We start from the raw sequence: 24,529 nt of genomic DNA, 5'->3' as shown, positions 1-24,529 counted from the left end.
CAGCGTCCTCCGTGGCGGCCGGGAGCAGCACCGGCGCCGCAGCCACGCCTCCCTCGGGGCGCTCAGTGCGCGCTGTTTTATTTGTAAGAGGCAAGAAAGAAAATCCTTTAGATGTCGACTGCGCGTTTTACTTGTCCGAGCTTTGCGCTGGTTTTTACATCCGTAACAGAGGTGAGAGGTAGGAACCGCGGGCTGACGCACCCAGGCAAAGCGCAGCAGCGACCCTTCCTCCCTGTGCTCGGTACCGGCAGGACGCACCTGCAGCACAGTGATCCCCTAAGGCATCACCCAAACACAGAGATTCTGACTAGATGGAGCGAGGCTGGCCAAAGGCTCTGTTTATATAGAAAAAAGGGTTCTGTGTTTAGTTTTTTGATTTATTTTGTTTTAAAATGGCAGTGGTCGAACACTGGAACAGGTTGCCTGAAGGAAGTTGTGGAATCTCCGTCCTTGGAGCTGCGTTCAAGTCTCAGCTGGATACTAAACAATCTGATCTAAACAAACACGATTTGAAGGAGTTGGACTGATGTCCTCTGGAGATCCTTTTTAACTTAAACTGTTTTGTGGGTCTGTGATAGACCTAGGTACTCCATTTTTTATGATAAATACTTGATAGAGGATCAATTACATTGCATTAGGTAAACACAAGGGCTCATATTAATTTCCATGTTAATTCATTCTATTACATCTATGTTTGAGTTGAATAATGTGCTGTTACACCAGGTTAAGGCCCTGCTTAGAACAGCCTGCTTCACTGGATGCACAGCTTGTGGGAGGAATAACCTGTTAATTCTTTACTCCTCCCCAAATCAGTTAGAACTCAGAAATAAACATCAAGGAAGAGTAATCATGAAGCACTTCTGTGCACCACTGCAGTGACACCAGGCAGCCAAAGCCTGCAAACTTCAAAGCATTAACAAATACTGACTTATTAATTAGTCATATCTGCCAATCAATTTCTATATATATCATTAATGGTATTTCAAGCAGATGGTAGAAGCTCATCTTGATTTTCAGCTTCTTAGCTGAAAGCATTCACAAGGACACATTCAGGGTAGCAGGTGCTTTCTACAAGACACTGATGTGATTTATCTAATCACCAGTAGCACAGGTAAATTTCAGTGTTTTCAGCCTTCAGATTTAAATTATTAAAAATTCCTTTCCTTGCTAACTACAGGCGATTTTTCTTCCTCTCTTTCCCCCTCCGGTTTCTGGCTCCTTCCCTTTCAAGTGTGTTAACTAGTTTAAAAGCCTTAAATTTCAATCTAAACATGAGTAGCCCCTATGGGGTTTTTTAAATAGCAAAAAGCAGAATTGTCGGAAGATCATGGTGCAAATTCCATTAATATAACCATGACAGACCTTTTTTAAATGGGTTGCAGCCTTCATCCAGACCTATATCTATTTTATTAAAACCCACACAAGGTATAGCTCAAAAGTATAGCCCATAACCCACAGTGCCCACTATGGCCATTGTTTCTGAAGCCCAAAAGGGCTTCGAAGGAAGTTGAAATGTGATAACACAGCTGCCTTCTTCTTGATAGGTGTAGTGAGGTAACAAACCAAGCCCTAAGAGCTAACAGGCATTAAGATGTGGCATCAACAGACAACTAAGTGATCCAGAAAATAGTGAAGGTTCCTGTTGTGGTTCTAGTAAGTCAGGAACTTGCCTTGCCAAGGCTATTGCTGTCCAGCAAACCTGTGGCAAAGTTTGGGCATGCTGTCTGTACAGTGCAGTTACTTATGCAAACAGAGGAATTCCCATGAGGAATTTCAATCCCTCTAGCGGTGGGAGGGTGGAAAATTACTAAGGGAACCCATATCTGCCTCCAGGAAGTTAAATATGAACCTAAATGAGCTTTGACTGTGTACCAGCAGCTCATCAGCTGTATTTGGAAGCCATTCAATCTTCACAGGCATCCTTTTCCTGACAACAGCTTCCAGCAATTCATCATTTTGTAACTTCCCAACCCAGAAGTTGCATCTGAACCTTTGTGTGTAAATGCCATGCAGTCTGTGAAACCATCCATTCCCTTTTTTAACCTTTTCCTTATTTGATTCTCTGGATCCTCCTACATGCATTCCACAACACAGGACCTTTTTAAGTGACTTACAGATGGTATTGCTTCACACCTCCTTTAGCTTGTGTCTGAGCTTAGAAACCTCTTTTTATGTCACTTGTCATAGATGCAGAATAAGCTTAGGCGCTGTTCTGTCCTTAAGGCAAGAACACTCCTCAAACATCAGCTCCATCTCCCCTGCTAGCTTAGCCACTCAGTGAGGAGTGGGGAAACGTGCTAATACAGCAGATTGTCTAAGAAACCAAGTGTTTTATGGCAGGAAGATGCTTTTCACTCTGCAAAACCCAGACATGGTTATTTCACAGATTCATTCCCTTCAGTATATCTCACACAGCTGAGCAGACCATGGCACAAGTAATGGAATTCCATCAGATGTTTATTCAGCATGACCAACTGTTTGGCAAGTTAGCGCTTTCCACCAACACGGGGAGCAGAAACCTTGACTGGTTTCACAATCTTCTGCTTAGGTGCTGCCTTTGTAGGGGCCTGGAGAGAAATAACGAAGTATGAGCAAAAAGCTGTTTATTTGCAGTCCTAAATGTATCCCTATATACACTCTTGATGGAAATCAGACCAGATCAGACTAGAATTAAAACCTGTAACATTGGGATCATGTTAACAGATGTTTACACACATAACACTAAGCCAGCATATGGCACTAATTCATAAGTGATAATGAAACATGGTAACGTTCATCAATATATTGTTACCAAGTTCCTAGATAGTGAATATGTCACGTTCAGACAAATTTTTATCAATTATATCTGATATTATGTCAAAAAGTTGTTTTACTGTAATATTTACTTATTCTGTAAAAAAGATTCATTCTATGCAGCTGTTTGGGTACGTTTAACTTCAGTACAAAAGTCTAGCTGAGGAACTTTCACATCAAAAAGTTACAAAACTGCTTCCTCAAAACAGAAATGGGAATATCCAATAAAGTGCCACAGCAGAATGTTGTGTGTTGTATTACAGCATGGTGTATTCCATTTCATAGTTTCTATTTTCCTATTGCATCTCACCTTTGCAGCAGAAACAGCTGTTTTCTTGGTTGCCTGCTTAGCCTTCTTGGCTTCCTTTGCAGCCCTGTTAATTCACAGAAAAAAAGAGGAAGTTATCCATGTCTGCCATTCACTCTTTCCTTGTCTCAGCACTGTAAGAGCATCCCAAGATCAGGAATGGAATGTATTACTGCAGATTTCTCCTCCACATTCACTATCCCCTGGGGAGATTTCTACAGAGACAGCAGAACTGTGTATCACAAGAATACAATGGAAGAGTGCACGAAGAGACCCCTCTCTGCTGCTACTATCTCTTGCCAAGATTATTCAGTATTACATACAAATACATAGATTAAAAGCAAACAAAAAACCCTACAAAAATCTTACAGAACACGGAGCTCACCTAGAGCTTAAGCTTTTGTATGAAAAGTACTGTAATCATTGAAAAGCTTGGGATAGCTCCAGTGATCTCTAACTTCTCACCTAATAGCTTGTTCCCTCTGTGCCTTTCGTACTTCGGGCTTCTGGTTTCGCTTGGCCATAATCTCAGCTAGAGAGGCACCAGTGATGGCTCTCTGAAACTTCACTGCACGGCGCGTGCGCTTCTTTTGCACCTCTTCCTAAGAGGGCAGGAGACGAACACAGACAATTAGCATCACAAGACATTAAATACACGACAGTTACAGAAACAAGCTGCTATTGAGATTAAAGCTATTTCAAACTGTACACCAAAGTAGAATTTCACTCCTCACTTCAGAGAATCCTTCTGTTGAGTACACAGAAGTGCTGCCCTACCTCCATACGGCCCCTTCTCCAGCCACATCCTGTACTTTCCATAGTGTGTTATTACCAACAGTCCTTGGTTGGCTCCCCAGCTATCCAGTTATCAGTGTTGGAGACACACACATTAGCCCCTCTATCTTCCAGGCTTCTACAGCAAGTATGAAAAAAATTATTTCAAAATAATGTTCAGCCATCTGTAACTCCCACAAGAAAAAAAGGGAAGGAGAAACCTTTGATGGTGTCTTCTAAAAGGACGACACTCCACACCTATTCAAGTGGGATCAGGTGCTGGGGAGCAGTGTAAGCCATCATGCATTAACTTTCTTTCTTCAACCAAACTGGCAAGAACGCTGACTTACTGCACTGATGTAAGCCTTCTCAAAGCTCTTCTGCTGCACACATTTGAACAAGAGCACTGGAGATACCTCATGCTATGTGCCTTCATGATTTATTCTTTTCATGCAGTGAAGCTACATAGGAAAAGACCTGCTAAGATACAGCCTAACGTTTTCAAGGAGACTATATTAAGAGTGTCATCACTGCTCCCCTAACCCTGGAATCAGCTCCCTATGTTGTCACTATTCAGGAAGTTTACAAGACCAAACTTTTAGGAAATCTGCTTATTAAACAGCATTACCCACCTTCCCCAAAACTAACTTTTAAAAACATATGCCATTCCTACAATTATTAAGATCTACTGAATCCACTGTGGCTCTGAGTGGTCCTTTAAAGAAGTGCTACCACACCAATGCAATGGTTTTGTTGAAGTGGTGTATAAACTCACGTAATTACGCTCACATTTTCACCATTATTGACCAGTCCTCAACCTGGTGACCTGGGTCATGCTTCTGCTGAACACTGGCAAGCTCAAGTGACCTCTAACAGACCAATGACCACATCTTTTGGTCACCAACTTACAGTGCCATTAGCTGGTATGTACTTACTGACTGTCCTTTCTTGTGCTTACGCCTGTACAGAACAGTCCAGTTGATCTGACGGGGGTTTCTCTTGGAAAGGAATGCAGACTCACATTTTGCATTCAAGAACTGAAAAACCTGGGAAGGCAAAGTGTTTTGTGTAAGCTTTGTTGCCATGGAAGACATTATCACAGTTTGCATTAAGTATTCTTTGAGTCAGTGTTTTTCAACATTGATGCTTTTGGAGTTCTTAAACACAGCCCTGACTATTAAAAATTTTAGAAGATAATTCAAGAAATTTAAAGTTTTGAATTTTGTTACATTGGTCAAACTGATGTCTTACAAGGCATTCTGAAGCAGCTTCATTTTTCTGAAAAAAAAAGTTCGAATTACCACTTGCATCCAGAGCTGCTGTGTATTTCAGGCACAGCATCAATAGCTGTGTCCAGCATCATTCCTTCCAAGTGTCTGTCCTCAAGCAACAATGTACTTCCTGTATGTGGAGTGACTCAAAACTTGGCCTAGGGAACACAGGGAGATCAATGCTCCACCCAGCTCCTTCTTGCCTAGTGACACTAACCTGCTTGTCTAAAACAACAGGCAGAATGAGCAGGCTGGCTTGTTATTAGCTATGTAATTCAATTTAAAGTACAACCTAATTCCCAGGAGTGGTCACAAGGATTCAACCAGTCTATCTCCTGGTCATTTTGCAGGAGATTCTGTAGACCAAGACAGCTGTACTGAGATACTCAAAAGCCAAGCCCTCTTTTTGCAGGCAGTGACAGTCCTGCCTGCATATGACACGATAGCTTGAAAGGACTCTCCACCCTATTTTACCCCAAAGATTTCTACTCAATTAATTTGGAAGACTAGATGTTGGCTCTAGCAAATCTCAGCATTAGATGCAGGATGTCTAAGCAGCATTTTCTACAAAACTTTGGTACTTTACACCTGCTGTTTTATTTTAAGACCCCTTTTGCAAACCTCATCCTAAAACCCAATCCCGAATTACAGCACGGCACGGATCTCCTGCGGAGCAGCTCTGACGGCAGTTACGGCACCTGGACACCGATGCTGTTCTCACACCGCTCAATACGAGCGACTTGTACTGACCACCGGCGTCTCCGGACAGCCCCAAAGGCGCGGCCTCCGCTCCCCGCCCGTCCGCAGGGCCCGCTCCCGCCGTCGACCGCGGGGCTCGCCCCGTTCTTACCTTCCCGTCAGTGCGGGCGTAGCGGCGGCCATGGCCCGGGTAGATCTTGTACCCGCTGAAGCTGCACAGCTCGACCCTGCGCGGGAGAGAAGAGTTAGGGGAGGGCGCGGGTGGCCGGGGGAGGCGGCCGGGGCCCCGCGGCGGCCTCCCCGCGGCGGATGGGCCCGGATAGCGGCGGATGGGGCGCTCACTTCATGATGGCGGCGGCTGCGAGGGGCCGGAGAGGCGGAGGGGACGCCGGGAGGCGGTGTCGGGAGCGGCGCGCGGGGCCCGACGGGAGCGGAGCGGGAAGGGCAGGGCCGGGCAGCACCGCCCCGCCCCGGCTGCACCGCGGGGGCTTCGCGGAGCGTTCACCCGGCCGGGCTCCCCCGGCGTAGCCCCGGACGTGGCACCCGCCGCTCTACCCAGGACAAAAGGCGCGGTCTCCTGTGGCGGGGCGGTCTGGCCCATCGGCGCCTGGTGCTCGGTTGTCTGGCGGTGTTGTCAAGCGCGGGGCATGGCGGCCGCCGGCGCTGCGGCCAGGGCGGGGGATGAGGCGGCCGGAGCGGGTAAGGGCAGCCCCGGACAGGTGCCGGGGGCCGGCGGGGCCGCTTTATTGGGGGCCTGCGAGTCCCGAAAGGTGCTGTGGCGCTCGGAGAGGCGCGGGGGGCTCGGCGCTGTGGAGACGGCGGTGCCCCCTCCTCTCGGGGTGAGGGGCCGGGTCAGCCGCTGCGCTGCCCCCGCTCTCAGGCGGCCCCTGAGGGCCCCCGGGGGCTGGAAGCGGCCGGGGCAGCGCGGGGCGAGCGGGCACCGCTTCCCGCCCTGAGGAGCGCCTCTGGCTCGGGGCAGGACGGTGCGGCTGTCCATCGTGCTGAGGATCGCGCAGCCTTGTAGAACCTTTATAGGCCGGGATCTGAATGAAATAGGGCCCGGTTTCCCTTGGGGGGGGGACTGAGAGGTCTTGGAGACAGCGCCACTTCTGAGGGTGTAGTTCCTTGCTTTCTGCCAAACGAGAAATAGGCAATTTTGAAATGTTTTCATGGCTCCTGAAAGCCTATTACGAAAATCTCATTCCCCAGGTATTATATCAATGAGTCTTTATAGAATGGAATCGTATTAATTTCTTAGAGTTACACAGGTACATATGATTCATGCCGTATACAGAACTGTCATGCTTAAGCAAGCGAACTAAAGGACTCCAGCTTGTTACAAGGCGGAGAAGGACAGACCATTTTGAAAGAGGGACCTATGCTTCTCTGAGTCTTGAAGGTGCTTATAAAGGATATCCCCAGACAAGGGAAATAATGCCAGCATTCAGGCTCGTTTAACACTTCTGTGAAAACCTTCCTTTGTCTGGCATCATGGAGAAGTGATTATAGCAAGCCTGACTGCAGGGATGTCTGGATCAATAGAGAAGCAGGTGGATGATGTCGCCATAGAAATACAGGTTCTTTGCAAATGGTTGTGTGTATTAAGTAGCAGTTATACTTGAATGCTGGAAATCTCTGAGAACCATGTGTAAAGCCACATTCCAAGTCCTCCAGTTTGAAGGGGACACCTCACGCGCATGAATAAAAGGATTACTCTTGCAGTTCAGTACTGTGGGTCTTTGCCTCTCCCCTAGTCCAGAGGGGCCAGTTGTGAATTTCTGTAACAAACTCTTGGATAAATGAGCAGATGCAAAGTTTCTCTGTTAATCAAAGTGACCAAGTGGTTGCAGAAGTGACTACTTGAGTGAGAAACAAGCAGTACTTTCTCCCTGAATGTGCAAAGACAGGAGTGTGATGGTTGCTGGCTCTGCCTTGCTGCTCTACAAAGCTCTTGTGGCAGCCATGGATTTGAAAACAGTGGAAATATAATAAATGTAGTCAGACATCTTTCTTAGAAATCCATGGTCTCTAGTTGACAAAATGGTACACAGAAAATGTTTGTCTACATCTATAGCATAACTAAACCTCAAAAACCTGTAAGCTGTAAGAGTTAATATGTACAGCATGTGAGGTGAGAACATTGTTTTGGAAATGTTGCTGAAAAAGGAAGCATTATTTACTGAACAGATAGTAAGAGAAGAACGAGCACTACAGTAATACATCAAATACACAGCAGAGGCTTAATGTATGAAAATTATTATTATCAGTTGTCACTTTGGGTACCCAGTGATTCAGGCTCCCTGTAGATGGCAAATGTTTGCCTTTTAACTTCATATAATAGCCCTCTTGGCTTAGGACATTTTAATTGTGTGTTGCATTAAGTAAATGGTATGCTAGCCTGTTCACAGTTTGTTCCTCCCAATGCCCCCAGTACTGTAGTATGGCTGCATGAATGGCTTCTTAGTTTAGTTAGAATGCTTACACATAGGTAGTTGTCAAGCTGCTCAAAATTTAAAATCTCTGAAGAATTTTAAAATTTAGGCTCTTTTGAAATTTGGAGTTTTGAGGATCACACCTTTAAATTTAGCTGCCAGAATTTTGCTGCATCTCACTTCAGAGGCTCTGTTGTGACTTTCCCAGAATTCTGCTAGAGTTCTTAACTGGGACAGTGTCTGGTATGTATATCTTCCATTAATTGGATCAGTTACTCTTGAGGTGTTTTAGCTGAAGTAATTTGCTTCAGTTTTACATAAAAAAGAAAGTTAATCCATTTTTTCAAATTATCTGCATCCATTATAAAACAAATCTGTTTGTCTTGCATTGCTTTTTCAGTACATGTTCTTGTATATAAACCTTGTGGTGTTTTTTTTTGGTTTTTCTCCTTTTTATTCTAAGGCTTGGTAGTCAACTGCTCAGGTCAAGGATTGCAAAAACTGGGTCCAACCTTGCCCTGTGATGCTGATACCCAGACTCTGATTCTGGACAAAAACCAGATAATTAAATTGGAACACTTGGAGAAATGCAGGAATCTGATGCAGGTCAGTGTTCCTTGATTTGAAATTGTTATCAGATAATGGTGCTATGATGTTAGCATCTTCTGCCTTAAGGCTGTATTATGCAATTGAAGTAAGCTAGCAGTTACTGTCCTCAGAGGAAAATAAATGGTGGCTAACTAAAGTAGAAGGCTTTGTTTTCAGTGGAGGTCTACAATTGATAGTGGAGGAGGCTGTTTTGTGAATTACCTGGGTAACTAAAAATGAGCTAAATAAATCCTGATGGGGGAGGGGCATCATAAGAACATTTAGAAAAGTCACTGATGACTCAAATTTTGATAATTCTTAGCTTTTGAGTGCTTGAGCTTTGTAACCTTAGAAATAATGTTGTATTATCACTGAAACTGCCTCTGGGTAGACTTGAAGCTGCCTGATAACTTCTACAGGCAAGCTACACTGAGTTGGCAGAGGTGGGGTTTGTTGCTACAACAAACCTTCATCACACTGCCAGCTTGGTGATCATGTTACTGAAGTGTATGTCTAATCAGGATTTACCCTTTAAAAAGTTTGTGGTTTACAGTCCTGTTAGCACAGGACCTGTTTGAGAATTCTGTGAAATATATTTTGTCCTCTGCCATATTGACAGTAAGTGCAATTTTACACCAGGAGTGGGGCAACAATTTGCACCATGAATTGGCAATTCTGATATGAAAACCTTGTGTTCACATGACACAATTCATCGTTCTTTTTCCTTTATTTAGCTATTGCTAGGAGAATTTCCTCTTAAGTTTGTGGAGTGAGTTGTGAAGACTTATGTTCTTTGATCAGTAATTTATTTCCTGGTTCTTGCAGGCTTTTTGTCTGTGTTATTTACTTGAAAATGAAATACGTAGGTTGAACAAGTATCTGTTGAGTAGATTTTTAACTTCTAAAAGTAGAAGCTTATTCTGTCTGGGTAGTTAAAAGTGTTTCTTTCGTGTGTCCATCTGCAGCTCTCTGTAGCCAACAATCGTCTGGTGCGAATGATGGGGGTAGCAAAACTGACCAAGCTCCGAGTACTCAACTTGCCTCATAATAGTATCGGGTATGTGGAAGGGCTGAAGGATTTGGTGCACCTGGAATGGCTGAATTTGGCAGGAAATAACCTTAAGGTAAAGTGTTTAGTCTGTTGCATTTACCAGAATCTTGTGTTATGGAAATTTGGAAAATGCTGCAAAGAGATCTGAATATGTTTTGATTGGAACAACGATGTTAATGTTTTCTCTACTGGCTTATGAAATAGAAGAGGGCAGCTTTTGGAGTAGAGTTGTCTCGGGAAAATAAAAGGTTTCAAAATGAAATGAGAATAAGGAAATAATCTCCAAAACAGGAAAAAGAATTACTATCTTTAAAATATGACTGTATTAAAACATGGTTTTTATTTTGGCTTACTTAGCTGATGGTTTTTTTAGCTTTCAAAATAATTTATAGTTATTGATACCTCGTTTTATTTAGTGGCTAAAAAAGAGTTACTGTGGGTAACTGACTTCTTTGTTTTTGTAGGCCATTGAACAAATCAATTCCTGTCTGTCTCTTCAGCATCTTGATCTGTCAGACAACAACATAGCTCAGTTAAGCGATCTCTCCAAGCTTACCTCGCTGAAGGTAGATGTTATTCTATCTCTGTTTTTATTGCATTCTTTACATAAGGAAATTTGCTTTGAGAAGTTCTTCCTTTAGACATTCACTATTCAAACACTAGCTCTTAGAGCATCTTAATTAATTAACTGTAATTTCTAGAGGGAAGCGTGTAAGAATTCTCTTCCTTGTTTTCAAGTTGCAGGAACTGAGGCAATGGTTTTTATGTAACCACTTCAGTGATTTTGATAAAGATATGATGGTGATATCTTCTTCATAGCTCTTTGTTCTCTTATCTCCTATCATGAATCAAGACAAAACGTACTGTTAACTATTCTGGCATGCACACTGTAGAGAAAAACATTTCCAAGCGCATTTTTTGGTAACTGTGACCAGAAAGCCTTAATTATAGTTCTTTTGCATGTATTTTTGTAAGATCATGCCTGAAAAAGAAATCTGAGGGTTTTGAGCAAACATTCATTTAATCACTGTATTTTTTAGACCCTGTTGCTACATGGAAATATTATAACTTCACTTCGCACTGCCCCAGTTTGCCTACCTCAGAGTTTGACTGTTATTTCTTTGGCAGAAAATGAAATCAGAGATTTAAATGAGGTAAGATGTAGAAGATAGATCACCTTGTGTTTTGGTAGATGGAAAGAAGGAAGTTGAACAATGTTTTGAGATTCTAACTGAAAATGGGCTCTCTTCTTTGAAACAACCCAACTTTTAATAGTTTAATTGTTTGTGTGTAATAACCATGTCTGCATTAGCTGCACAAGCTAGGTGATATCTTTTAAAATTTAGTCTGGAAAGAAACTTTGTCTTTTTTCTGTTATGTTTTTATATTATTCAAGGATGTTACTTTCAGGCCTAAATTCATATCTTTGGTGGTTGTCTGAAAGTTGAAAGCTGAGCTGATTAACTGCTTCTGCAGCTGCTGTGTTTAGAACATAGGTTTGAATTGCACTTGTTGCCGCTGACCTATTTTTCAAACACTGTGTAAGAGAAGCGAATAATCTGCCTGTGACTTTTGTCTTTATTGTTTTGTTTGTTTATTGTGAGTAGCAGCCAAAACTCTTGGTTGGGATTTTAAGTCGGAGGAAAATTTTTTGGCAATAATTTCTCTTCAAAATAGGACGGTGTTTCTCCAGCTTTCTGGCTTGCTCTTTGTTTGTTTATTCGTTTTCAAAATCCGACACCTGTTTTAGTCAACTGGAGTCATAGAAGTACCGTACCTTTCTATACATAAAGCCCCATTCCCACAATTTTAAGACAAGGTAATATATTCCAAGGACTAATAGCACTTACTGAAGAATTAATGGGAGGTGGCAGTAGTTGATAGAAGGTTCTTCGTAGCCCTTTGTGTTCAAAAATTGAATGTGATTTTTGATTTATTTGTCATTCTGTTATTTTGCATGAGTTGTCCAGCTGCATCTAGGAGAAATGTGTTGTGTTCTGTTCAGTTAACAAATGTATCTTGTTTTCTCAAGGTTTCTTTCCTGGCCCCTCTTCGCCAATTGGAACAGCTGTCAGTTATGAACAATCCTTGTGTGATGGCCACACCTTCTGTCCCTGGCTTTGACTACAGGCCTTATATTGTCAGCTGGTGTCTGAACCTTAAAGTCCTTGATGGATATGTGATTTCTCAGAAGGAAAGGTGACATAATAGTATTATTAAATCTCTAAAATTATCAAATGAAATTTGGCTAAGCTAAAATTGCTTTAGCTAAATTTTTCATCTGTTGCACTGGAATTATGTAGGATCACCAGCTTGTTTAAATAAAAGTATGAAATTAGGCTTTTTGTTTTGTTGCTCAACTCACAGAAGTACTTCTACAAAGCAAAACTGTGGTACCAATTCATCAGTGGTCTGTTACCCTTTACAGGCTCTTTGACTTTGCAGAATGTGACAATCAGCAGGTGTTAAAGCTGTTGTCTTGGGGGAAGCTCAAATGTGCCCTTATATAAAAAGCATGACTTACGTGTGCATTTCTACATTTGGCTTTTTTTTTGTTATTAATTAGTTAAATATTATTTTGGTCAAATCATTTGTTACTGTATCCTTGTGGTCATTATATCACTATGATATCTGCATGACAAAGTTCTTGACATCAGAAGAGTCTAAGCATAAGTATTATCCAGTATAAACGCATTCTAGTCCAGGACATGAATGTATTCTAGGGTATTAATGTCCTTTTTTCCCTGTTACTAAAATAAAAGTGTGCCCTTTTCTTGGTCAAAGGTAAACCAATTCTATTTCTGTTTCACCATAGCATGTTGTGACTTTCCTGAAAACTTGCCTCTTAGAAATCCATACTTTTTTTTTCATTAATAATGGGGTGTTCTGTATTAACAGTATTATTACATGTCAGTGTGTTATATTAAATATTTTCAGGCAGAAATTAATTTAATTTAAAAACCAGACTTGTTGAATACTTTGGCAAGATTTGCTCTCTGTGTCTATTTTGCATGTTTTTGTGAACTTCTCTGTTTCTGTGAAAGCTTTGGTGATAAGTTCATTGACACAAATGTGTTTTCAGTGCTCAAAGATTACACACAAAGCAAAGACCCCACAGTTTGGGACAAATAGGGGGGTTTTTGTTTGTTTCATCGGTGCTTAAATGAATGAATACTTTATTCATTGTTCTGGTAATGGCATTCCCTGGGCACTGAACATGTTCCAAGTTTTGCTTAGATTTGTAGATTAGCTCTTGGGTACCCACTAAAAACACAGAGTTACTGGTTTTATGCCATTCATTAAAGGTGACCATTTTCCCCCTTCCTAACAGTTTGAAAGCAGAATGGCTCTACAGTCAAGGGAAAGGAAGGTCATATCGACCTGGGCAGCATGTTCAGCTAGTTCAGTACTTGGCTACTGTTTGTCCTCTCATATCTGCATATGGGCTCCAGACTGAAGAGGATGCCAAACTGGAAAAAATACTGAGTAAGCAAAGGTGAGAACTTACTTTCTTTGTTAGACAATGTAATTGAGAACATAATTATGTATCTTATGTGTTAGATATAGTAAGATTTCATTTTAAGTATTTCAAAGCAACAGTGGGGGCAGGAGATGCAAAGTGTAATGTACAGTATGCGTCCAAGATGGGAATGAGAGGCAAGGCAGCAGCAGCAGGAGTGTTTTCCTGCTTTCTGGGCCATCTAGGGGAAAATTCTTTATATTTTTCAGTCTGTGCTTTGTAGGACTCTGAAGGTAGTTTGTGTTAGAATTGTGATTAAAATAAACAAACTATGTACTGGGGTTTCTATTGCCACAGAAAAAATGATGAAAACTTCAAAAAGGAGCTTTGCTTAACTTTCATTCTAATTGTAAATGAGGACTATTGTGATACACTGGTGTATTAGCCACTTTTTTATTGTTGGCAGGTTCTTTCTTGGTTTTAAAGTTAAGGTTGTCTTTTGAGGGACACTGTTCCCAGTGATGCATTTGTCCGTCTGTATCTGGCATCTGAGGTCTGTCAGCAAAGGCCTCTGGAGAGGCTGCTGGTTCTGCCAGCAGTAGCTGTTTTGCTAAGATCTGTGCAAATAGATAAGTAGAGTTATCATGGTGCATTTTTCATCCATGTAAAGGTGAACTAATTTTGGTTAGAAGCCAGAAAATGGAGCAATACAGGTTGTTCTATTCCCCAGGACCTATTGACAAACTTTTTTTTGTGGAAAGATAAAGCAGAAAATTCAGCTCCCAGGAGCAAGCTACCTAAGTGGCGTAGTGTGGTTAAAAAGTTGAGCAACAGAAGTGTTGTGGTTAGAAGAAGGCTATCTCCTCAAAAAGGCCAGAAACTTGGGAGCATCTGGAAGGAGTTACTGTACGCTTAGCAAGTGTAAATTGGCCTCCAGGAGAAAATTGTAGCAGCGTTGTAGTTGTTTCTGAGGAGAAGGTGCAGTCAAAGCATCTTGACCTTGGAATCTCTAGCTAAGTGCTCTGGCATTCACATGATGTTTCTGGGGAAAATTCAGGAAGGTGGTCTGCTAAATATAGCTCTTTAAAAATTAAAAAAAACCTCAACAACCAAGCCAAAAAACCCTATCAGAAAAAGGAATCCCCACAAATCCTCACCCATGTACATGCACATGCATATATGATTTATAGGGCAGTTCAACCTCTGCCTCATGATCTTCTAATTTATTTGGGCTGAAACAACCGTGTGTTCTCTGGGTTTTAAAGGATGATTTTGTTTGTGGCAATATTCGGTGATTTGTACTAGGATTTTGGGCCTTTAGTAACAGGAACACCTATTCCTTGATTCACTCACTTCCAAATGTAAAAGACACTCCCATCATTCCTCAAACTCGTCTATACCTACACACACAATGTATTCCACATTAGATGCTTAAAATATCTGCATGCCTTCCTTGTGTGTAGTAATGCCTCATGGTTTTCAGTCTGTAGTCAGAATTGCATGTTGGGCTTTTTCTCTTTTCTTTCTTTTTTTTTTCTTTTTTAATACATGTAGTGAAGAAAGAGAGGCAGGAGGAAGGGGAGCAGAAAAAGACTGCAGTCCCCTGCTTTGTGAGTAGTCTTGTTAGTGTCTTGTAGGTATAGGAGTCTGCATAACTAGCCTCTTGTTTACAATGTTTTGATCACTTGTTTCCTTTGGAATAGTTCATAGTTTCTTTTAGATGTTTTCTGTACAAAAGAAAGTTTAAAAGAAACGTAAAATCTGTTGCTGCACTCTGTGCTTAGACTCCACCAGAGGCAGTTGATGCATGAAAACCAAAATGAGGAACCACCTACATCTTCTGCTCCCAGCAAAACAGTGCCAGTTGCTCATGAACACAGTGGCCTGGCCCAGCCATCACAGATGGTTCTTGAAAAGGGTAAGTAGCTTATCTACACCTGTGATCTTACCTGTGGAGATAAATATTTTTCTTTTGAACATAACTTTGTGCTAACTTTGTGGAGGGAATTTAAGAACAAGGCCCTGTTATTATTTTATTCTGTTCATCTGTTTTCTCAGCTGAAGTTATACTTTGTTTCTGAAAAAATCCAGTCCGTGCTTATTTGTGTCTTGAAATGCTAGTAGGTTGGTTAGGTGAAAAACCCAATCCAACAAACAAAAGAGTTACTACTTTGACTTGTCTGTTTTATACAAGTTTATTCTCCAAGGAAGTGCAGTTTGTACCTGGTATTTGCTAAGTTTGGATGTTACTGTGGTAAGTATTGTCCTAATACAGAAATCATGCTCATCATTACTAGCATGTTGGATCATCTTACCCACCCAGTTGCTAACTGTCAAAACCAAATTGTGAATCCCTATGAATTGGATGAGCTATTACTATTATTATTGTTGAAATACTCTAATACTAGAATGTCTCTTTCTGCTTGTCTAGAACCTGTCATCCTGAGGAATTCTTGGGTTGGACCAAGTGCAAACAATGATCATTCCTGTGCAGTAAAGAACACTTTTCCTCGTGAAAGAAGCTTTCCCAAGGAGCTACACCTTGAAGATGTACAGACAGATGAAGACAAACTAAACAGCAGCCTTTTATCCTCGGAGTCTACTTTTATGCCAGTTGCTTCAGGATTGTCTCCAGTGTCTCCTGCTTCAGACCTGAAGCTACATGGAATCAATTTGGGCCAAGAAGATGATGATGATACAGTGATTGAATGTGTGAGAGATGTTAATAGTAGTAGAGAAACAACTAACAAGCAAGAAGCTTTGTCTGTTATGGGAGAGCACCCTAACAGAGCAGCAGGAAGTGTGGAAACACAAGAGAATATCAAAGAGATGCCACAGGTGCCTGCTCCTGATCGCGGAACAGCTGGCCTGGCTGCAAAGACTGGCAACTCTTTAAAGGCCTCTGAAAGCCAAGTTCTGCACAGTCACCCCAGCACCTCATCAGCTGCTGAATCAGGAGTAAAAACTCTTTGTCCTGACCAGATGACCGAAGAAAGGTCTGGTTCATTGGCTGTGCAAGGTGCAGCACCAGCTGATCAAGGTGCAGCTGAACTGCAAAGGATGACTGAAGCAGCTACCAAGCTTCAAGCTTCCTGGAGAGGATTTTACACGAGGAACTACCATCCTCGAGCCAAGGAAGTGCGGAATGAAATTCGACTAAACAGAATGCAGGAGCACATCATTTGCTTAACTGCTGAAATAGAAAAGTAGGTTGAGGTCATGGTGTGTATTTTCAAGTCTGTATGAATATAACCATCATTCCAGAGTATTTCATAACAGATACAGATGGGCCTTGATATAACTACTCACAGTAAAACCTAGCATCAGACACATAAAACTGATTACATTACAGGATCACTTCCTGTAAAGTAGGCACAGTTTTGCACATAGCTGTTCATAGTCTCAAAGTACCTTCTATAAATGGATTGGGTTAGAACACATTTTTCTATTCCTCTATAAGCAGGACTTGCATATTTCAAAATAGAAATTGCTGAGTGAGATTTTTTTTTTTACTTGTCTCCTCACAATTACAGAGTCTGTAAATCAAGTGTCCATATTGACAGTCATTCTTCTGTTGCTGGTGAAAAGAAGAATTTCCTCTACCTTGTTGGTAGAGGAAATTCTAAATTAAATTTTAAATTGAAAATGATACAATTTTAACATATGATTCTGTGGTTGGTTCTGTTTTAATTTTTGGTCCTGTGAATCCATGTTTGGAGGAGATCGTGGTCAAAGTTTCTCAATTTGTAAGACAAAGACAAAAATTCTGGATTTTACTTAATATCTTTCTGGATCAGCCTGGAGCTGTCAGTCTGACAGGCTCTTTTTCTTCATTATCACAAGTGACATAAGTTCTGTGAATGAAGTTGAGTGCTCAGTGAACCTCCAGAAACTCCCAGTGCTTACACATCATACTCCATCCACGTATCAATGGGGACAGCATAATTTGAAATGAAGATGTACTATTTGGTGTGTGTGGGGGGTGATAGTTGTACAGGAAAAAATAAGAGCTCAGGTTCCGTTTACAAAAAGACACATTATAGCTAAGCCAACAAATGTGCTGCAGTAAAAGGAAGCCGAATTTAAATGTGACTGAAAAAGAAACTTGAAGTCAGCAGCTGGGTATTTATGGCAAGCCAGACTGCAGTAATTTCTTAATGTTAGGCTCCGTTGTATCTTTCAAGAGTGCTGTTACATAAGTAGGCATTTTTATGCTTGTTGCTCTTGTTACCCAAATGTTGCTTATTTAAGCTGCATAAATTTTGGATGTGTGTTCTTGCAGACTAAGAAAAGAAAGAGAGGAAGATAAAATGCAGAGGCTTGTACAGGAGGAAGCTGTCAAATTTCTTTGGAACCAGGTAAGTAATTTTAGTCCTCTTGTTTTTCTGCTTACATGTGAATTTGAAATTTGAATTTGAATCTGCTTATATATGAATTTGCATTATTTCATACTGCAGATCTTGAAGAGATAGTCAATATGGTTCAGGTTTTCCAATGATGATTTGGGTGGTTTAATAGAATCTTACTGCTGTGTTGTTTGCTGTACTGGCATTGTGGAGGAAAATAACCTTCAGAAGCATTAGTGCAAGAACACTGGTTTTATTACTAAAGACTAAATTGTGGCCTGGTGAGAAGGAAGACAAAATGCAAGAAAAGCTAAATAAACATAAGCAGAACTGTGAAGAATGATGTGACTGGTAAATGCCCATGGCAAATTGACGTCAAGCTGTGTTGCTTGTGAGCAACTTGTTTTTGAGGCAGGAAAGTTATTAATACATCTTTTAATAAGCTATTCTTCCAAAAATAAAGCTGTTTTCTTAAAAACAGATAAATCCTTTCTGGTTTTAAGAACAGATTTCATTTTCTTCAGGTACTTGAAGTGGGAGCTTGTGTGCTCTGTCAGTGTTTGGCATGTAGGTTTAAAAGCCGTGATTTCAGTGGGAAGAACAAACTTTCCCTAAAGACGTAGCAAGCCTTTTGTTTGTCACTTAGTCTTAGATTTTATACTAGAGGTTGGATGCTGAATGCAAGAAATCAATCCTCTAGAAATCAAAATACTTTTAGTTGCATTTCATAATGAATTTTTCTCTGTACTTTACAGGTTAAATCCCTTCAACAATGGCAGCTTTCAGTGATGCAAAATTTAGGTGGTGCTGCGATCCCTTCAGCCGGTACTTCATGCCCATTCAAACCACCTATTCAGTCATCCACAGTGGAGCAAGAAACCCCACCAGGTGTTAGTTCTGCTTTGTTAGTTCCAGCTAGTGAGGATGATCTTCCAGAAAAGTCTTCATTGCAGTTCCCAGATTCTGGTTTTCATTCTTCTGCGGCTGATCAGACTCGTGCCGGTGACCTGTGTAGCTCTGAAAGGAGTTTAGCTGAAGAAACTGAGAGCTCCCTTTCAATGGAAACCATCAAACAATGTGGCAAGTCTGTTTCAGCATGTTCTTCAGATGTAGAGGATGGCCCTGGGGAGTGTGGGCAAAGTAAAGAGAGCTCTAGTAATGAGCAGGACAATGGACTGATACAGCAGTATTTGAAATCTGTTCAGCAGCTGGAAGAGGCTGATGAAGACACAGATTGCAATGAGGAAATGGAGGGCAGCTGTCTACAAATTGCTGTGTCAGCAGAAAGCCAAGATTCTTCCTCTGACACCGTCTCTGTAGAGCTCCCTCAAGATACATCTTCCCCTGTCCAAGGTGAAATGTGTCAGACACCACCAGAAAGCTACAAACTGAATTCAGGAATAGAAGGGAAGCAAACAGACCGTGATTCTTCGTTTCAGATGCTGCATGTTGGGATAGCTGTATAATGGGCTCATTTCCACAAAGGACTAGGGATTCCATTTCACTTTCCTTTCTCTTTCTTTTTCCTGTTTGTACAAAACTTATTTTTAATGTGTGCTGTTTCAGATTTTGACTCATGTTAACAATTTATGTTGTAATTACTATTTTACTGATGTTGCTGAGGATTGACACTAACTATGCTAAAATCAGCGAAATTCTCAGTGACAATCATTATGCACTTTATTTGCAAACATAAAACTGGTATCCTAATGACTGGCCTCCATTAAATGAATTCTGAAGATTGGGGGGTGGATATGGCAGTGGTGGTAATGTTTGCTGTAAATTCGCTTTGGTGACTGTTAGTAAGTATTTGGTTTTTTTCCTACAAAGAAGGATTAAGTTCTTATTTTGCAAAGAGAAGCAAACAATATGGGAAGAAATGGAGTCAATACAGGCAGTGTATCCTGTCATAGGCAGAATACAGCCTGCTGAGAAAGATGAAAATTCAGACTTCTTTTGACTTTAACAAGAGTAGCTTGGTCAGTGTATCAAAGATGCATTCCAGAAAACCAGTGTCTGAGTCAGTGACTTTTTTGTAAATAACTTGAAGCTGCTGGCGAGGAATTAGGTCATTTACATACACACTGAAATAAGGACTTACAGGAGAGAGGCCTCAGGCAGCTTCAAACAAGCCTTGACCTTTGTTTGCCCTGGGATTGAATTTCCCTGCTTTCTCAGGTAAGACTCAAAATGGGACCAGTAGCAGCCAGGAGTAAATAAGAATTTCCGAAGAGCATGTGATTTGGGAACATCATTTCCAAGGCTACACTGCTGGGTTACAGCAGGGGAGTTGATGGTGTATGTTTTCCTCAACAAGGATGCTAATGTCCTTGTGCGGTTTGGATTTGCATGGCTTTCGAGACAATAGTCAGTTTGATGGATCACAACTACTTCTATCTACAGGTATAAATACTAAAAGTAAATGCCATGACTTAAAACTATTTCCTCATATCTCTGTTGGGTTTTTTGGTTGGTTTTTTTCCCCTGTATCTCCAGTGTTTGACATTTTAATTAGATGTGGATAAAAAGTTGTATTTCTTCCCTGTTAGGAAATATGCTGAGATACCTGACCCTTTCCCATTAAAAAACCCAACATAGCAATGGCTAGGCAAGATAAACACTGGGGAAGCAGCAGGAAAGTGGAAAGCATAGTCTAGGTATCTTAGTATACTTCAACAGTGACAAGGGAAATCTGTTTTGCCATGTGATTTGTGATGGACACTAGTGAAATAAAAGTTGATGTTGTGATTTACAGGGGTCAGTTGCGTTTGCTGATGCTGCATTTTGCAATGTGTACTGGGAGGCCGGTGTTGCAGTAGTTTGCTGTTTACTTCTCAGTTACAAAGACACAGGCTTATCATAATTCTCTGGATCCACAGGTTAACTTCTGGTGCTATGGTGTCACTAAAACCAACTAGCGCTCTTTTAATGCGACTCCGATGGCCACGTTACCGTGTAAAATAATTTGGGTTTTGTGAAAGCTTTGGTTGCATGTCTGCTTTAGGTTCCGAGCTGAAATTTACCACTACTCAGGAGTTTGGTATGAGGCCAGTATCTTCTTGAGGCCTCAAAATACCCTTTATTTAGAACATAAATGGTGTATTGGACTTGTACCAGCCACATTCCCTGTGGTGAAGTTCATCTTGGAAGAATAAAGCTTGCTTCTGTGTATAGAGTAGCCATGATCTCTTTTTCTCCCACCCCAAAAAAGTTCTAGAGCACCAACTTCTCCAAAGAGCTGTCTCTGCAGTCAGGCTGACCTTTGGCTGTGCCTTGCATACATGGGAGCATTAAAGAAAACCCAGAACAGCTGAGGTGGTAGGTTCTTAATGTGCTGTCTTTCTAAATGAATGTGGTTACAGCACATTTGTAGCATGACCATATTCATAATTAGATCTTGGAGCACAGTTGTGCTTGGGTATTGAAAATGGTACAGGTGCATTAATGTATCACAACATCTGATTACCTGGGCAAAGCAGTGTGTAGTCCACATGATCATACCCTTGTCCTCTGAAGGTTCTGAACTTGGCTTTAAATCTGCCATGCTTGGGGATCTGCAGTTCATAGGACTCAGCTCTTTGATTGTCAGTATCTTATGTAAAACCCCCCAAACTTCAGAGATTTTCTCTGAATTTTGAGAGAGGAATTATTTCAGTCTATGAAGCAGTTGTTGGATCTTACACTCTGGAAGCAGTGGTCAGGTGTAACAATGCAGTAAGTTCTCTTTCGTGGGAGACTGCTTTATTGCAAGACCTGGGAGGAACTAGACCACTGCCTGAATAACAAGGTTTCACTTACTGAGGACACTGAGGGAGCATACATATTCTGCTGTTTTCTATTGTCACTTTTGCTGCACAGTTAGATGTGAAACAACTAATTTTGGAGGCATCAAAGGGGGAAAACTTGGTGAAAGTAAATTTTTTATGGAAGCCCTAGATGTTTCTTGACATTTCCTTTGTTATTAGGACTTGCAAGCACAAAGACAAGGCAACTTATTTTAACTAATGCCTGGGTCAGCTGTTGTCCTTATTAATGTGTAACCTATATATCCAAAAGTGGTTTTATGTAGGTACAGCAAAGCATGTACCACCAAATAGTCAGCTTTATCTTACTTTTTTGGGCAAACTGTGAAATACTAGAAAGTTTTTTTTTCTAACGTTCTGAAAAGTTTTGCATGTGTAGAAGATGAGTTGCCTAAATATAGAGAAATCAAAGAATGGTGAAGTTTTGGATTAGGTTTTACAGGGCTAAATGTAATTAGTTTGTATATACAGAAAATATTTTAATCCTGACCATTAAAATACATACAAGGAAAGACATAATGACGGATACAGTGGAAAAGTAAGGAATAAAACTGGATATATACTTAAAATTGTCTTCTTTTCAGCCCTGTTTTGAGCTCTCAAAGAATCATGATGTGGAAATATCATAGTTTAATATATGGCTTAGCATTTACTCATCTTTGTTTAGCTAAATTTCCATAATCTAGGTATGTAATATTCTTTTACCTGGATAGGGATGCACAGTTTCCTTTGGAGATGATGGAAATTTCATAAAAGAATTGGAAGGCCTAAAATATATCTGAAACTTTCCTGTGTTAATATTGTATTCTTTCCTTTTGCAAGGCTTCATGTTCAGCAGAAGAATGTACTTTGTAGAAGAAAAGCTTATCTCTTGTGTTTTGTCCTGGGCTAATCCTCCAGTGTTAGTGGGAGAGAGAACTTGGTTATTTGCCGGGTAATGTTGCCAGCTCTGTTGTGAGTACAATTCAAATGCTTCTTTAATTTGCTTCAGAAAAATCAGATAAATATAGCTCGGACTATTTAAATTGTACCACACAAGTAGTTTTGCCCCAAATGAGATAGCTGGCACATGCAAGCCTATTTTCAGCTACTCTGTGGCAGAAATGACTCTTTTGCCTTTTTCTCTGAAGGCTGGGACAAGTGGGTCTATATACCATAAAGCAAGAAGGCATTAAGACTGCAAATTTTATTTTACTGTTTCTGAACCACAAATGTCCTTCAGCAAATACTTGAGAAAGTCCTTGCTAAACTAAATTGTAGAAGCCTAGCAGTTGTTGTTAGTTAAGTTTCTTAAACAACCGTAGGTTCTACTATTTGCATGCAGCAGTTTAAATAATGCACTTAGCAGCCAGTCTCTATATAAAAAAAAAAGGGGTTTTTTTTTCTGAATAATGTTTGTATTTGAGCTTGCAAATTGTTCCTGTTTTTTTATGAATTTGTATATATTGTCTGAACAATTCTAATTTTTGTTTCTACTTGTAGCAGGTTATTTGATGAGCAAAAATGGAATATATGTTCCTTTGAGATTACCTGGGTAATTTTTACTGAATTTGATGTTCTAGTGTGTCTCACACAGATACACTTTCTCCTGAGAGGATAGAATTGTAGCAGTTAGTGGAGACTGACTGATGACAATAAAATGTATAAACTGGTTAGTTCCCCAGCTAGTAGAAAAGACACTTCTTCTTTTTCCTCCCGTTATATTAACTTCCCCCCCACTCCCCCCTTGAGGACTGTGCCACCCAAATAAGTATGCATCAAGTATTCATAAAGTCTTTCAAAATGTCTTCTTTTAATAGTTACACTCTTTTTTTCCCCCAGATTGGCTTTCTAGGACAAGTTACTGAGAAACACTTTCTGTATGCCTGCCAAAAAGTTGTGACTTTGTCTATTTTTAAATGTTTTCTTTGTCAGTAATGGAAAAAACACAGGATCCCTTTCTTGCAAAAACATAAGCCAGTATTTATCAGGAAAGGTGCTTTATCTCTTGGAAAGTGCCGTGCCAAATTTTATTGTACAAGAGCTCTCAGTAAGAATCTTTTTTTTCTGGCTTCATTACATTTATAAGTATATGGGCCAAATTAATTTGTAGCATAATTCTACTGAATTAAATTTTTTTGGAGACTTTCACAGGAGTATTCTACCTCTAAACTAGAATTTGAGAAAAAAAGAACAATTGGGTATTGATTTGTCTTTCTATTTCTTGCTGTTTTCTGTGAAGAATGGTGGGTGGTTAAATTGGTACAGTTCATATATTTTCTATAAGTGTTTACATTTTGGATTTATTGTTTCTTAAGTATTTTGTTTGTATCTCTGAGTTTTGAATTTTAAATAAATGATTTGTACATTTATTGAAAATCTTAAGGTGTACTTTATATTGACTCTTATGGCTATAGTCATAATCTTGCAACTGGAGGGCTCTTCTGGAGATGGGAAGCTCAGGAGTAAAAAGCAAGTGATGTTAAGGTAAGCATTAGCTCAGACATCTGATGGCCACTGTTCCAGTGCCTAGGACAGTAAGCGTGTAATAGGGTCCTTGAAATGAGTTCACCAATGACACTGAAATTGTCATTGGTGATTTGCTGTCCTTTGTTTCTATTGCTGGCCCTCTTTCATGTTCTTCATTACCTGCTGTGTTTAAATTAAAAGATGTGGCAGTATTCTGTACAGCATTTTCTAGAGAGAGAATTAAGACTAAGGGCTTATCAAGAGAAACACCATCACAACGTGTGGGGTTGCCTCTCCTACTCTTTTGGCTGTTCATAAGCAAATGAAGACTAATTAAAAATCTTTCAGGCTTTAACAAAGGAAACAGTCGAGGAGCTCAGAAATACATGAAAGTCATGTTTTACTGCAACACCGTTCTCTGAAAGGTGAAAAAAATAACAACAATAACAAAAACTAAAACAACAAAGTTTGTTTTGCTTAATTCAACATGTAACACATGGAGGTTAGTGGACATTTTTGAAGTCTTTACTATGTGTTTCTACTTCATTACACCAAAG

The 24,529-nt window shown here is 40.6% G+C and overlaps 2 protein-coding genes across 2 annotated transcripts; one reads left to right on the top strand and one right to left on the bottom strand.

Moving 5' to 3' along the window:
- Positions 1–2,439: 2,439 nt before the first annotated feature.
- RPL24 (ribosomal protein L24) lies at positions 2,440–6,282 on the bottom strand. Its single transcript, XM_032098383.1, has 6 exons — positions 6,187–6,282; positions 5,996–6,071; positions 4,810–4,920; positions 3,566–3,702; positions 3,104–3,167; positions 2,440–2,567 (listed from the first exon to the last, which is right to left on the bottom strand). Exons 1-6 carry the CDS (start codon positions 6,189–6,191, stop codon positions 2,487–2,489), a joined length of 474 nt encoding a protein of 157 aa, XP_031954274.1. The 5' UTR covers positions 6,192–6,282; the 3' UTR covers positions 2,440–2,486.
- Positions 6,283–6,292: 10 nt separating this feature from the next.
- On the top strand, positions 6,293–23,884 carry CEP97 (centrosomal protein 97). The gene is made up of 11 exons (XM_032098382.1): positions 6,293–6,543; positions 8,740–8,882; positions 9,830–9,988; positions 10,380–10,481; positions 10,956–11,069; positions 11,948–12,114; positions 13,247–13,411; positions 15,160–15,293; positions 15,807–16,581; positions 17,658–17,733; positions 18,477–23,884. Exons 1-11 carry the CDS (start codon positions 6,492–6,494, stop codon positions 19,185–19,187), a joined length of 2,598 nt encoding a protein of 865 aa, XP_031954273.1. The 5' UTR covers positions 6,293–6,491; the 3' UTR covers positions 19,188–23,884.
- The last annotated feature ends 645 nt before the right edge of the window (positions 23,885–24,529 follow it).

Source organism: Corvus moneduloides, chromosome 2, assembly GCF_009650955.1.
Source record: "Corvus moneduloides isolate bCorMon1 chromosome 2, bCorMon1.pri, whole genome shotgun sequence".
NCBI classification, from domain to species: domain Eukaryota; kingdom Metazoa; phylum Chordata; class Aves; order Passeriformes; family Corvidae; genus Corvus; species Corvus moneduloides.
This window is presented reverse-complemented; position numbering and strand designations above follow the sequence as displayed.